General features: G+C 40.9%; 1 protein-coding gene across 6 annotated transcripts in view; it reads left to right on the top strand.

The window, feature by feature from the left end:
* Positions 1 to 14,615, top strand: part of dmd (dystrophin) — a 1,945,510-nt gene that overhangs the window by 1,710,007 nt on the left and 220,888 nt on the right. For all 6 annotated transcript variants that reach the window (XM_078559857.1, XM_078559853.1, XM_078559852.1 and 3 more), the window contains exons 56-58: positions 2,015 to 2,171; positions 8,952 to 9,072; positions 12,768 to 13,036. In XM_078559857.1, coding sequence (XP_078415983.1) covers positions 2,015 to 2,171; positions 8,952 to 9,072; positions 12,768 to 13,036 — 547 coding nt within the window. The remainder of the gene's footprint in view (positions 1 to 2,014; positions 2,172 to 8,951; positions 9,073 to 12,767; positions 13,037 to 14,615) is intronic.

Below are 14,615 nucleotides of genomic sequence, written 5' to 3'. Positions count from 1 at the left end.
GCAGGCAGCATTTGGTATTGGCTTTCCTCCTGAATAGTAAGCAGGAAGATTGAAAACAACAGACATACAATTTACATCAGGTTTTTAAACAGAAAGCTGTCTGGGCAAACTTTCATCATCTGATGGCAGGTGGTAAGAGTGGGAGGGTTTCCTGGTCAGCTGTACTGCAGAAGGCAACGACAGACCACTGCAGCACTTTGTCAAGCATAACCATGGAGCAATCCAATGGTCGCTGATGCCCTCTTAAGGGATGGTACCTGAAGGAGGAAGACTGATGTGGTGAAACCTTGTGCTTTTTATATCATTGTGGAAGGACATGTTGTTTTGATGGAATTCAGAGAGTCTGATGGATACTGTTGTTCTGTATATTCACTTGCTGTGAAATGAAGCAACTTAACGATTCATATCTAGCTTCATCTTTCAAAGTGTTTTCTCGTTCCACTTGCAAAAATATTGTAAGTGAAGATGGGACATGTGTGAAAGACACAAGTATCTGGTTCAGTCAGATCACAAGGAACCCCTGGGTTACACCATTGTGTAAACAGATATTGGGCAGAGTGAGTCAATGCTGAAACATAGGGGAAAGAGATCCATTTATTGGAGCAACTAATGGCAGCCAAGGAAGCATACCCAAATTTATAACAATTTAGAGGAGGGGATGATGACAATGGCAGTTTTAAAAGGAAAGGCAAATAGTGCTCAATGAGTGGGAACAATTTATAATGTAACTTAGCAAGAGAACCAAGCTGGGAAATTGGAAGGTTAGCAGTTTAATGAGAATTGAGCTGGGGGAGCAGGAAATAAGTCTTGTGGACTGAATCATCCATGTCATCTTCCCATTTTGTTATTTTTTCTGCATCAAATATGTTGGGCCATGTTGTTAGGTACATAATTATTGTCACACAGTATGATTTTTCACATATTTTGGTCATTAATGAGTTGGAAACAATTGGAATTCTAGCTACCGCAATTTACTGCTTCATAGTTTCAGGAAGTTTTGTGACTAATATCTGAATGGAAGTCATCAGTGTTGGTCCCTCAAATTAATGTTCAATGTAGTGCTAAGGAACAGAATATTCTGCATCTGCAAAAAACGATTGGGTAAAATTTATTTAACGAATCAACAGTAGCTTTGTGACGTGAACCAATTGTGTTTAGATACTTGTACCTGCTGATGCAACTTGTTAACGTATTTGACATTTTTCAAAGTCAAAACATTTTTTCAATTTTCTCTCCTTTTCTGCTCAAAGTTCTGAGTCCTTACTGGGGTATGGGTGTGGTCAGCTTTGCAGTATCCCTTTTTGTGTAAAGCTAGATAGACAATTCTGCTACTTGACTATGAATGTCATTGCAGCTGCATCTGATCATGTTCCCTTCTAACACCTGCACTTGCATATGTTCCAGCAAGGGTCATTGGATAACAATCAAGAACGAAAGCCCTAACTGACTTTTTTATTCTCGTCCCTATCCAAAGAGCGTTGAAGCCAAATGTTTTATCTCAACTGGCTGAGAATCAAAGCTTGGACCTTTTTAATCTCTGTGGTGTAATGATGCGATAGCCAACATTATTACACATTCATAGAGGGGACAGCAGGTAAAGCTTTCTATAAAATTGTAGTTGACGCCACATTGTATGTGTTACACCAACATAGAATTTTATTTTATTTGTTTTATTTGAAATTAAAAACATAAAGCATTTTGGGTAAAAAAATTAAAAATAATATATTAAAATTTGGAATATTTATGTCGAGAAGGTTATAGACAATATTCAGTGATTTGGTATATTTCTCCAATTGTGCTCCATTTCTTGTCACATGTTTTTCAATTGATCATACAGGACAAGAAATGTGTTTGAATTGTGTGCTGGAAAAGGTTTATGGTACTTTTTTTGTTTTAGTAAATAGGGCAGCTGGTTGCAATTAGTAAGTACAGCCATTTGTATAGCCTAGTTTTTGGTTTTGCTATTGTTCTGTGGGTGAACACAGTGTTGAGATGCTTTTTTTTAACCTTTTAGAGCCTGCCTGGAAACGAGCGCCGAGCAGTGGAAGCGACTACACATCTCTCTCCAGGACTTATTGGCATGGCTGAATTTGAAGAACGATGAGCTGACGAGGCAAAGACCTATTGGTGGTGATGTTCCTACTGTACAACAGCAGAATGATGTTCACAGAGTAAGGAAAAATTTATATTTTCACTGCTTCAAACTTTTGTCATAAAGAACATTCCAACTCCATATCTGCTTGCAAGGACTGATTGGTGTTGCCAGACAAATGGCAGCTCTTGCATTCTTTGAGGAATATATAGCCTTCTTAGTTAGATTATGAATTGATCACTGTAAAGAACAAAATATGTTCAGCTTGTCAACTTCTTTCTGTACAAAATTAATCACTGCAATATAACAAATAGCAATGTGTAGGGATGCTGCGCTAGATGATGAAAAGCATGTTTGGGTTTCATTTACAAGATTCGAAGTTTAACCCTCATATGTTCTGGAGTGACCCTGGGAAGTGCACAACACATAGTTCCATTTTCAGCTAAAATGTAAATTTAATGCATCATTGTTGACCTGCATGGTTTAATTTTCAAATCTTCTTACAATCATGAAAAAGCAATGATTTTTTTCATGTATTTAATTAAGCCACAACTGCAGAGAATTTGGATAAAACTGAAATAACTCAAGTAAAAAGCTTTCTTGTAGCAGCAGGATTACGTATGAAATGGAAACTATGACTGTATCAATGAGTGCAGATAAACCCTTTTAAGAAACATTGTCCAAGGGTATATTCACACTACAACTATTGCCTGAATGTAAAGTGGTCTTGCACCAACTCTACAGTCATCATATAGCCTGAATGCAGACAGTGAAGACTTGTCCTGACAATGACACAAAGCAGCGTGAGACTTTCCTCAGCATACCTTGGTGTCAGTTTAGGTCTTAACACACAATTTAACTACACCCTAGTTTAGCATGAGTGCAAGGTAGAAACTGTAATGTTAGCCCATGCCTAATTAAACTGTAAATTAGCTGAAAGAGAGAGATAATTTCTTACAAGAGGCTAACACAGTTGTGGCCAGGAGTTTTCAACAGCTTCCATAGTGTAGATGTTGAATCTTGACAAAAGGTACTGCCCTGGATTCTGATAGCTTGACTTTGTGTTGCTTCGGCTATAGTTTTCCTGAGTAATAGATTTCCTCCTAATTTTACTTCCTTACCCTCCTAAAGATGTTGGCGAGAATGTCCTGGAACTTTTGAGGGTACCTGTGATGTAAGACATTGTGGGGCTGTTCATTGCAAAGAAATTTTGAGTGTTACTGATTTACACTGGACTTACATTGAAACATTGATTTGTGCAAATATCCTTGATCGTTTGCACCTCTTCAAGTTACAAAACTCTGCCTCTTGTTTTTGTAATTAACTCCGTGCAAGAGACTAGCTCACTTGAGTTTCATGCACTTATACCAATAATGTGCTGACGTAAGTGTTTGCTGAAATTTGGAGGAGAAGGTAGCATAGTGGTAATTTCACTGGACTAGTAACCCAGAGGTCCAGGCTAATGCTGTGGGGATCAGGTTCAAATCCCACCATGACAGCTGGTGGAATTTAACTTCAATTAATAAAATCTGGAATTGGAAGATATTGTCAGTAATGGTGACCATGAAACTATCATTGATCATCATAAAAACCCATCTGGTTCACTAATGTCCTTTAAGGAAGAAAATCTTCCATCCTTACCTGGTTTGTCCCGTGTGTGACTCCAGATCCACAGTAATGTGGTTAACTCTTAACTATCCCCTGAGTAAGTCACTCAGTTCAAGGACAATGAGGGCAACAAATGTTGGCCTTGCCAGTGATGCCCACATCCCATGAAAGAATAAATAAAAATTAAATCAGGCACAGCAGAGCCTGAAGTCACCTGGTATCAGTGAAATTATGATTCCTGCAGTATTTTTTTTATTGAGACCTGCAATATATTTAACTAAATTCTGCCCATCGGCCAAAATGTTTCAGGCTCTCAATGACCCATGCACTGAGGCTAGAATAGTGTTCCTCATGGGGATATTCTTATTGTGCATAACAATGGAAAAGAAAGAGCAGCATCAGAGACAGGAGGCTCTGCGAGTGAGGTGCTGGGGCACAAGATAGCAGCCCACTCGCTGTTTTGCCCCTCCCCCTAACCCCCTACACCCCCGCTTCGTGCTGCTGCATTAGACCTTGTTTTATGTCGGCAGTAAGTTCAAGGCAGGCAAACGAAATCCGCAGGAAATTTGGGCATAAATTCTCGTTGGCAAGATCAGTGAAGAAATTAGGTATTGGGCATAAATGTTGAGGAAATTCCAGGTCTGTGATCTTTGTTAGGGCACAGCTTCACATGCCATAAGCCAACTACTACAACATGCAAGTGACCATTCTTCATATATGAACTTAATCAGTGAATGTCAACAGGCCATTTGACTACAGAGGGCATCACAGCTGAGCCTGGTCCTTTCCCAGGCAAATTAAGGGAGCAAGGATTTAAAGTTTCTACCTGACCTGCAAAAACAAGAAGCTTGGACACCTCTGTCCTACAAGAAACTTTGAAACTCATTCTCCTTGGGTGTGGAAAATGGCACAAGCTGTGTCATACCTTCTCACCATCGTGCTGAGTATAGAGTTAGAGTTACACCTTTCAAATATAGAGTGTGGTACAAGGGATGAGGCATGAAACTAATTGGTCATACTATGAGCAATACATTTGCATGGCGAGAGGAAGAGGAATGCATCTAAAATCAGGTTCTGTTGCTCCATTAGTTTTTACTTTGGAAAGAAGTCTTTCTTAAAGTTCAAATTTAACTATTTTTGACATCTGTATATTTGACATTTGGAGAGTTTTATCCTCATCAGATCACATTCTGCAGGATATTTTTCAGGATGATTGGTGCTCTATAGTTACATAATGTAGGCCACAAATACACATTGTAATCGCCAGCTTCTCTCAATTCAAGGATGGCATTTACTCAAGGTAGCGAGTTTCTGCCATGGGTCTTCATGTGACTGAACAGGCCAATTCTTGACCCACAGATCTTTGGGCACATGAGGTAAGATGTCCCGTGGGGTAGTGGAATACAAAGTACAGGATTAGCTTCCTTTTCTTTCCTTCTCTGCCACTTCTCTGCCTCATCAAGATGTTGTGACTCAAAGCATGTTGCAGCTTGCTGGACAAGTTGGCACCATTTTGAACAATTGATAGCAAGTTCCTCACAGTCCTTAATGTCAATGCTGCTGCATTTCAAGGGATGTTTCAGAGTATCTTTGATGCGTTTTCTTTCTCTTCCCCTGGAACGTTGGCCATCTGAGAGCTGAGAAAACAGGACCTGACAGAGGAGACACTTTTCAGCCATTTGGACAGTGTGCAGTTCATTGAAGATGGTTTTACAGGAGTTTTGCCTGAACACTTGTGGAGCTGGCTTTAAGAAGTACATGAACATTTGTTTGATGGTCCTCCCATAGAATCCAGAGGATGCACAGAGGCATTGCTGATGGAATTTCTCCAGTACTCTTAAGTGTCACTGATGCACAGTCCAGGACTCATTGCAGTACAGGAGTGTGGTGATGGCAACTCCTCTGAACATTAGGACATCTGTTGACCTGTGGAGGTCTTTGCTGTCAACCACTCACTGCCATAGTTTGTAGACGGTCAACCTGGCTCAGCTGATCTGGTGTTGGATCTCCTTTTCAATGGTGGCCTTTTGAGAGAGGTGGCTGCCAAGGTGGGAAGTGCTTAACATATTCCAGAATCTCTCCCTCAAGGGAGAAGTGGAATATTTGGCTGACAAGGTCTGGGTTGATATACAAGTTTGTTTTTGGCAACATTCAAGGACAGGCGAAGTTCCTTGTATGCAGAATTGAAGAGATCAAGAGTGGTTTACAAATCTGTTGCAAAGTGAACAATGACACTGCAGTCAGCCGCAAACTGTAGATCATGTATGACCATGGTGGTCAGTTTAGTTTTGGCGCGGAGGCAACTGAGTTAAAGGGTTTTCATCAAGGTTGTGTTCAGAACTGACAGTAGAGGGCAGTTGATCTTTGATGAGGTGAATAAGCAATATCAGGTAGATTGTAAATATTATGGGGGCTATTACACAGCCTTGCTTGATCCCAGTCTGGATTTTGAAGGCACCTGCTTCAGATCTCCCACCCAAGATAGTTGCAGTCATATCATCATGGAGCAGTTGCAGGATTGTGATGAAGTTCCTTGGACATCTAAACCTTTGGAGTACAATCCACAGAGCCTCGCGATGGTCAGGTCGATAAATGCAATCAAGAGTTTCTGGTGTTATTCGTGATATTTTTCTTGGATTTGTTTGGCAACAAAGACCACGTCAAAGGTTCCTCTGGAAAGTCAAAAGCTGCACTGTGTCTCTGAGAATATTTCCTCAGCCACAGGAAATAGGTGATTCAAGAGAATGCATGGCAGGATTTTCCCAGCTATGGACAAGAGGGAAATATCTCGATAGTTTCCACCACACAATTTAACTCCTTTCTCGAAGATGGTTAAAATTGTTGCATTCCTGAAGTTGAGGTATGTGTGGTGAGGGTGGGGGTGGCTAGTGGAGTGTTTTTACCTCCCAAATCTGTACGATGAGTGCATGGAATCATGGACCCTTGATTTGAGCAGAAGCCCACCAGCTTTGGTGACCTTAGCTGGAATACCAGCCACAGGCTTTGTTGTTTTCATCTTTTGGATTGTTTGTTGCAGCTCTCCCATTGATGGTGGTTCACTCATAGATCCTACGACAGGATACTGGGAGTTAGCCTGGAGAATATCAGCTACCACTGTGGATTCATGGTTGTGGAGCTGTTGAAAATGTTCTTTCCAGCATTGACAGATGGCATTATCATCCTTAAGAAGAGAAACACCACCCTGTGAGCGAAGGGTTTTTGTCCATTTGACCTTGGCCTAGTGACTTCAAAAAAGCTTTGTATGTCATGATGGTCAGCTTATTGTTGGGTCTTATGGGCTTTCTGTTCCCACCACATGTCCCTTATCTTCAGGATTTGTCTTTGGGCCTCAGCCTTGAGCTGTTGAAATTCTTGATTTGAGATCTTGAGTTGTTCTGCCAGGCAATGAAAGTCACTCATTCTTGCCCTAGGAGGTCACATACTTCAGCATTTTTTATATTGAGCCAATCTTGGTGATGACGATGCTCTAAATCAATGATCTAGGCACAGGAATGTAGTACAGCTGACTTTATTTGATCCCACTGTTCTGAAATTGAGTTGGATATATAAAGATCTTCCAGATTGATCAGGCGCTGCACTTGAAATTCTTCTCTTCAGTCAAGATGCTTTAGGGCTGAGACATTGATCTCCTTCCTCTTGGGCCTTTGGGCCTTGTGATGTCTTGGTGCAAGGCAGATGTTCATCACCTATTGAACAAGTCTATGGTCTATCTAGAAGGCATCAGTCGATGAATCGAGTGACATGGATGTTACTTAGATCTTTGACAATGACATAATCCAGGAGGTGCCAATGCTTTGATCTAGAATGTCTCCATCTGGTTTTGTATTTGTCCTTCTGGTGGAAGAGGATGTTTGTTGTAATGAGGCCAAGACGTGTACACTTTGTCAGCAGGAGGACACCATTTACAATGGCTTTTCCCACTCCCATTTTTCCCTATGGCTCCACTCCATTCATTGGAGTCACAGCCAACCCTGGCATTAAAGTCCCCCAGAGGATAATCTTTTCTTCTTTTGGGATGCCAGTGAGGACCTTTTCAGGGTCAGAATAGAACTTTTCCTTAACATCTTCATCTGAGTCAAGAGCCAGGGTCGGGTCATAAGCACTGAAGACGGTGCCATATTAGTTATGGCTGAGCTGTAGGTGAAGTGTCATGATCCTTTTATTTATATAATTTAGGAGTTCTGGCGATGCATCCAAGATTCTATTCTGGAAGGCAAAACCAACTCTGTGGACATGAGGGTCACTGTCAGTCTTTCCAGTAGAAGGTGTATCCCCTGGCTTGTTCCTTCAGCTGCCCCTCCCCAGGAAGGCAGGTCTCACTGAGGGCGGCGATGTCAGTTTGGATTCTTGGTAACTCACATGATATGATTGTAGTTTTTCTTTCCGGACGATCATTCTTGAGATTATCCAGGAGTATTCCAACATTCCAAGTTGCAAAATTTAAAGCTTTCTTTCTTTGACCATGAAGATGGTGATCCCACAGGGTGTTGTTTCCCAGCCAGGAGAAAGTGGGACAGATTATATTTAGAGTGCCTTTTCTAGCCCCCTCCCCATTTGGGATGAGCAGAGGATATCGGGAAGAGGATTGCTCAATCACAGATGCTGCTGCCCAAAGACACCTCTGTTCCAACACAGGTATCCAACAACCTTCACACATCTGTCACCTGTGTACAGATTCTTGACTAAGGACTTGCAGGTTCTTAACCCGGACCCCATTGCCAATTCTCTGGCATCACAGAACTTGGTAAATGGATCCTGGTAGGAGCCTGCGTGTGACTTTGTTTAACATGGGGACCTTGGGGCGCCATCATTACCCACATGATATTGACGGATTGGTAGTCAAATTTCGGTGACGTATTAAACCATGATGAGCGAGCCTACCTTGCCACTGCAGCCCTCTTCCACCTTTGCAGCCAGAGATGACACGTAGTTTTTCTTTGACTGCTCTATCCTGGAGGACTTTTTGGACCTCCCTTTGTCTGGCAGCTCCCCCTGACCTTGTCACAATGGGAGGCCCTACCAGAAGCAAGGAGGTCCCAGAAGTTTTGCTCAAGGGATCATCGGAGCATCAAGGTGGTGATCCATGGAGGGAAAATGTAATACTTTTGTAGTGATACAATTCCTGTAGGATTAATAATATTTCTCTGCTTCTCTGGCTGATGACTCAATTTCAATACTTATTTTAGTCTTTGTGAAAGTTACAATATAATGTGCTGTATATTTCTTCCAGACTTTCAAGCGGGAGTTGAAGGCTAAGGAACCAGTGATCATGAGTGTTTTGGACACGGTGCGTCTGTTCTTGGCTGAGCAGCCTATCGAAGGTCCTGAAAGTCTTTTGTCATCACCAAAAGGTAATTACTCAACTTGTGTTCAGGATACAATAAAGATTAGTTAATGGGTATTCAGTCACTGTTGTATGATTTGCTGAAAACTGATTGGTTCACTTGGGGACAGTTATGCTCAATTGTAGATCTCTTATTAATGAGATGAGGCTGTGTGTTCTTCCCAGGTGCCCAAATACATAAGTTTAAATAATTTGCTATTCTTGCTGCTCCACACTTTTTAAAAGAAGGGTTCTGCATAGCATCAGGCTTATTTGGTTTCTGTTGTTTTTTTAAAATGTATTGTTACTCTCTAAGGACCATTAAAAGCAGTGAGATTTGAGAAAAATAGAGAGAGAGATTCCAATACTATTGGAAACGTCTGGAGCTATAGTTTTTTTTTAAACATTGTACCAAATAAAATCCTCATGATGCAGTTGTCAAGTTTTACATATATTTTATCATATATATGATATGGCGCTAACCCATATGGAGCAATATGGAGTCTTTGCTTTCTGCTTGTTTGGCCATTAACAAATCGTGTAGACTTGTGGTAGGCAACAACAATTGGTCTCACCATTCCTGGGCCATGGAGAGGAGGTAAGGCTGGGGGTTCAATTATTTATTACCATCCATATGCAGAACTTCCTTTTCTGAAAAGTTGTCCCCAACCCCATCCCATCTACAAGATTCCAATTATCTATTACTCTAAAGGAATATGAATGAGATTGCCAATGTAATGCCATTGTGCAAATTGTGAACGGTTTTGTGTTGTGGGAAAGCACACTAGGTTGAGAGTACCCAAACCCATTTCACATTGGTTCCTTACAGTCTGCAGTTAGAATAAGAGACTTCTATTGCTTCGTTCTGACTGCATTTGAAGCCAGCTGCTGCAGATGGAGAAACTGTGTGGTAACCCAATGTTCCAACCATCACACCTCAAAATCTTAAATATGCTTCAACTGATTCTAAATGGCAGAAATATCTACCTTATCACATCTTGGGATTTAACTCGAATATTCCACTGCGTAACAAAAATTTTGTAAAATATTTGTACATTTTTATGATGATATTATTTACTTGTGCCTTAAGCATCTTGTGCTAGATTCAGACTTAATAATAGTAAACAATTAATTAAACTGCATGACAAATAAAATAATATTTAGGTTAGGTCCATGGTGTAGGTCAGGCTTCCTACAAGAAGAATTCCAGTTGAGTGGAAGCTCTTTTTCACCAGACCCTTTTTGTTGACATTGATCAGCCTTTCTTCAGTACCTGTGCCTGTACAGCAGAGGTAGCAAAGGCTTGCTGATGTATCTCAAAGTTAGCTGTGCTCCTCATGTACATACAAGCTGTCAAGGAGAAACCTTGTCCAGCAACCAGCCATTCCTTCTTTGATTTGGTATGTATGGTGTAGTAAAATTATTTTCTGCTGCTGTGATTGGTGTAAAAAAGACATTCTACACGGAATGATAGATTTTGGATTCACATTTATAAGTCCCCAGACGCTAAGTTTCTCAGCTAGAACATCACTGGATGGATAAATGGAACCAAAGCACGATCACTCAAGGAGCATCAATTGGTGTATCTCTTGTGTACCTCCTAGCCATCCATCACAGAGCAACATTGCAGAGGCCTCAGAGCAGCCCATTATTTTGTCCCCTTGGCAGAGGAACTCAAGTGCAGAAGATAAAATGATCAAAGGGGACCTAGTGGCACAGTGAATTATTATTCTTCCCTTTTCTTCCGGGACCTGTTTGAATGCAGCTCAGATGGATCGGATAAGTCTCTCCTTTGTGGCAATTCTTTATAGGCTAAGTAAAATGACTTTGAATAATAACAGCTAGCTTGTAGGGAATACAAGTCCACAGCACAAAACTGGCCTTAATTTGGTGTTAATCGGAAGCAGATTGTCACTGTCACAACGAAAGACTGTTGCTGTTTTTTGTTAAGCTGGCATTAAGGAGTGAAGTGTTGGAACAATGAAATACTAATGCTCAACATCATATTAGAATATCACTTGAAGAATAGCCACATGGCTAAAGTATGAGGCATGGTCCGGTGTCTGTGGAAAGTTAGCCAGCAAAAGTCAGCACTTCAGATGAGATGGGAGAAATACTGCAACAAAAAAGTTGAAAGTGTGAAACTATATTTCAAATGCTTTAGCAAGTTGTGTGTATGTGTTTTTTAAATTGTACTCATTAAAAAAGCTACAGGAAAGTGCTACTATCTCTGCATTAAAGTTTAATGATCGCCAAACTTGGGAGTGCAACTTATACTTCAATGTGATATTCCAATTCTGCTAGCCAGCTGGTGCAGCTGGATCCTATAGAAAAAGAATTTCTTCAATTCTGTCATGGTGTCGGGCTCAATAATTTGTTCAAGCTAATTAGTCTGATGGTATTATCACTGTTCATGGTTTCAGTAAATATGCGCTTTGAGAATTTTTGGCAGAGTGAGATTCCGGGACAACAAACAATGAAGCTATTTCAGAGCAGCTGTATTGGCCACTGGATGGATTGGGCTTCAACATTTGCCACTGCAAATGATTGAGATGTGGATTTCATGGGAATGCTTTGATAATCCTGTTTTTTTGCCAGTTTTTCTCCCAGCTCATCTGAAGGTGCTGACACATGCCAACCTAGCTTTCCATAGACACTAAGTCCTCCTGGAACTTTAACCATGCAACTGCTCTTTCATGTATGAATCAAGGATGTGACTATTGGCATGTTATTCAACTGTAAATGGTGTCACAGCTGAGCATAGTCCTTTCCTCATCCAAATCCATGCATGGATGATTTTCAGTTGCTGGATATTGATCAATAGTGAGAACCCTGATTAACATTTTATCTCCCTTGCCCATGAATATTAAGTTCAATTCTAAAGATTCCTCCTGCAATCAAACATCTTATGTGTTTTGATTCAGAGTCTTCAAAAATAAAAAAGTGAATTACACTCGACTGCAGCTCTCCACGTGTTCCTGTGTGACCCATTCATTCACTGGCCACAGATATGCCCCTTTTCCCCACAAGGTTAGCCATTCTTGTGGAAGATCATAAAGATTCATTGCATCCTAAAAACTGGCTAATGATCAACTCAACAATATACCAATAAAGCAAAGAACTGGGTTGTTGCATAGCCATGAAGAAGACTTGTACTGCATTGTTTGGTTGCTGTGAATCCATGAAGTAGACCTGATCAGAATCTGATGCAGCAGATTTTGCAAGTTAGTCTTTGCTGGTACAGAGTTCTTTGGAACAGGAGAAGAAAATAGGAATTCTGATTGGCACTTCTGATGCAGCCTACGTAATTGATGGAAAATTGTGCAGGCTGACTTCTGCGTCAAATTCCCAGTATGCCACCCTGTATTCAACATTTTTTAACTGGGGGAACTAAGTCACAAATGTCAACCCTACAATATAAATATATGTAATCCAGCTAAAAAGTGAAATAATTTTGTCGTGTGTTAAGTAATCTTATAACACTGTCCTCTTTCCTGAACGCTATGTAAAGTCAGGTCAGAAAAGCCTTATTTATTTAATGTCTTTAATGGAAAAATAAAATTGCTTCGCAGAAGTGCAATCCAAAAATGCCAAGCCAAAGAAGTAGATATTAGGATGCGTGACCAAAAGTTTGGCCAAGAAAATAGGTTTTAAGGAGTTCTAATTCCCATTCCTTTCATGAGCTTCCATGTCTTAACAGAATTCTCTTTCCTGTTTACTCAGTGAAAACACCTGAAGAGAATGCCCAGGCTGTTGCCAGAGTCATTCGGAAGCATGCCGAGGAGGTAAAAGTAGAGTGGGACAAGTTGAGCACTCGCTCTGTTGATTGGCAGAAGCGTATAGATGAGGTCTTGGAGAGGCTCCTGGAATTACAAGATGCAATGGATGAATTGAACCGTAAACTGAGACAGGCCGAGGCTATCAGAGATACCTGGCAACCCGTGGGGGACCTGCTGATAGATTCGCTGCAGGACCATATTGAAAAAGTCAAGGTAAATGCCAACAAATTAACCTGCAGTGTGAAGGATGGTTTGGAAAGAATATTCATGTTGAGTTTATTGTCCCTTTGCATTCAAATCTCACACAGTTTGCAAACTATTGAAGTTTGACAGAATTCACTATAAACAGTTAAGATTTCATGCAATGATTGGGTCGAATGGTTGTTCCAAATGATTTTGCTATTAGTCTACTTCCATTGAAGCTCTATTTCCTGACAACAGCTTCTATATTGTTATTGAACATTTAGGAGATGGAATAGAGCAAAATTTCTGTGTGCTTGTTACCATGAACAATATTAGTGCTTGAGAAAGCAACATTTTTCCCCGAGTGTCAGAATTGAATACTCCTAACCCTTATGACAAGGGCTGGATGTAGGGTAAAGCTTCTTGAGATTGGAGGGGAGTGCATGGCCCACTGTGTTGTGTAGCTGCTTTCACCCATGAGATTTGACTTCAAAGGACTGATTTAATAAAAAAATTGCACTCCAGTGAACCTTGCCCACTGCCAGTATTTCACAGGAAATTGTGGACTCACCTTTACCTGTTTATCAGTCAAAATTTGTAAAATTGGCTCTCAAATTCAGTACAAATGGCATTTTTTTCATTCCACGATGGAAGTAGAGGGTAGGTCGGGGTTAAAAATTGAAAATTGTGTAACGTGACATCAAACGGTCACGTAATCGCCTGCCAGTAGTTTTATTGGCGCAGGATGCATGTCGTGTCTGTGTATAATGTTCAAGAGGCAGAACAGCTTATTATAATATTTAAATCAGACTCCCATAGTGCAATTGGGAGCCTGATATAAAATTAATGCTGGCAGGCCTGGTTTTCCAGGGCTCGGGAAACCCAGAAAATAAATGGAGATGGGAACAGCCAGATCACACAAGCTTTGGCACTGCCTGTCAGCAGGAGTGCTCCCCCAGACCCTCCTTCTGTTGCAGTTGGCCAATTTGACAGGGACTCTTCCTTCCCGCAAGTTCTGAGCTCCCATCCCCTCCATCCTTAAACACACTCCACAATCCCTCCGCCTCGCCAGAAATACTGGGGCCGTTGCAACTGTAATCAATCTCAGCCAGTTAAGGGTGCAAGTCAGTAGAAGAAAATTACGTGTTGTTTGACAGAAGTTGGTGCCATGAACTGTAGAAATTTGAATTATATGCTGATTAGTGGAAATGCTTTCTGAGGAGGACAGTTTTTGGTAGTAGGAATTAATGGAACAAAATAGAGGAATCATTTGTTTGCTTCTTCTGTTTTCTCTTCTTTCTTTCCACTGGGGACATTGGGAGCAATTTTAACCCCCAAAAATGCATTGGTCTATGTCAGGTTGGAGTTTAAAATGTTAAAAAAACCTGAAGCAGGAATACAACCCATTTAGAACCCGCCCACCTGTTCTCAGCCCAATTAGAAGGGAGACATTGCTAGATCTCACGCTGGGAAATGAGGTGGGACGGGTGGACCAAGTGTCCATAGGGGAACATTTGGGTAAAAGTGATCATATTATCATATGGTTTAGATTAGGATTAGAGAAAAGCAAGGAACAATCTAATATAGGAATTCTATTGAAAGCGGTTAA

This window comes from Cetorhinus maximus, chromosome 16 (assembly GCF_964194155.1).
Source record: "Cetorhinus maximus chromosome 16, sCetMax3.hap1.1, whole genome shotgun sequence".
Lineage (NCBI taxonomy): Eukaryota > Metazoa > Chordata > Chondrichthyes > Lamniformes > Cetorhinidae > Cetorhinus > Cetorhinus maximus.
The sequence above is the reverse complement of the archived record's forward strand: the minus strand, read 5'-3'. Positions and strand labels throughout refer to the sequence as shown.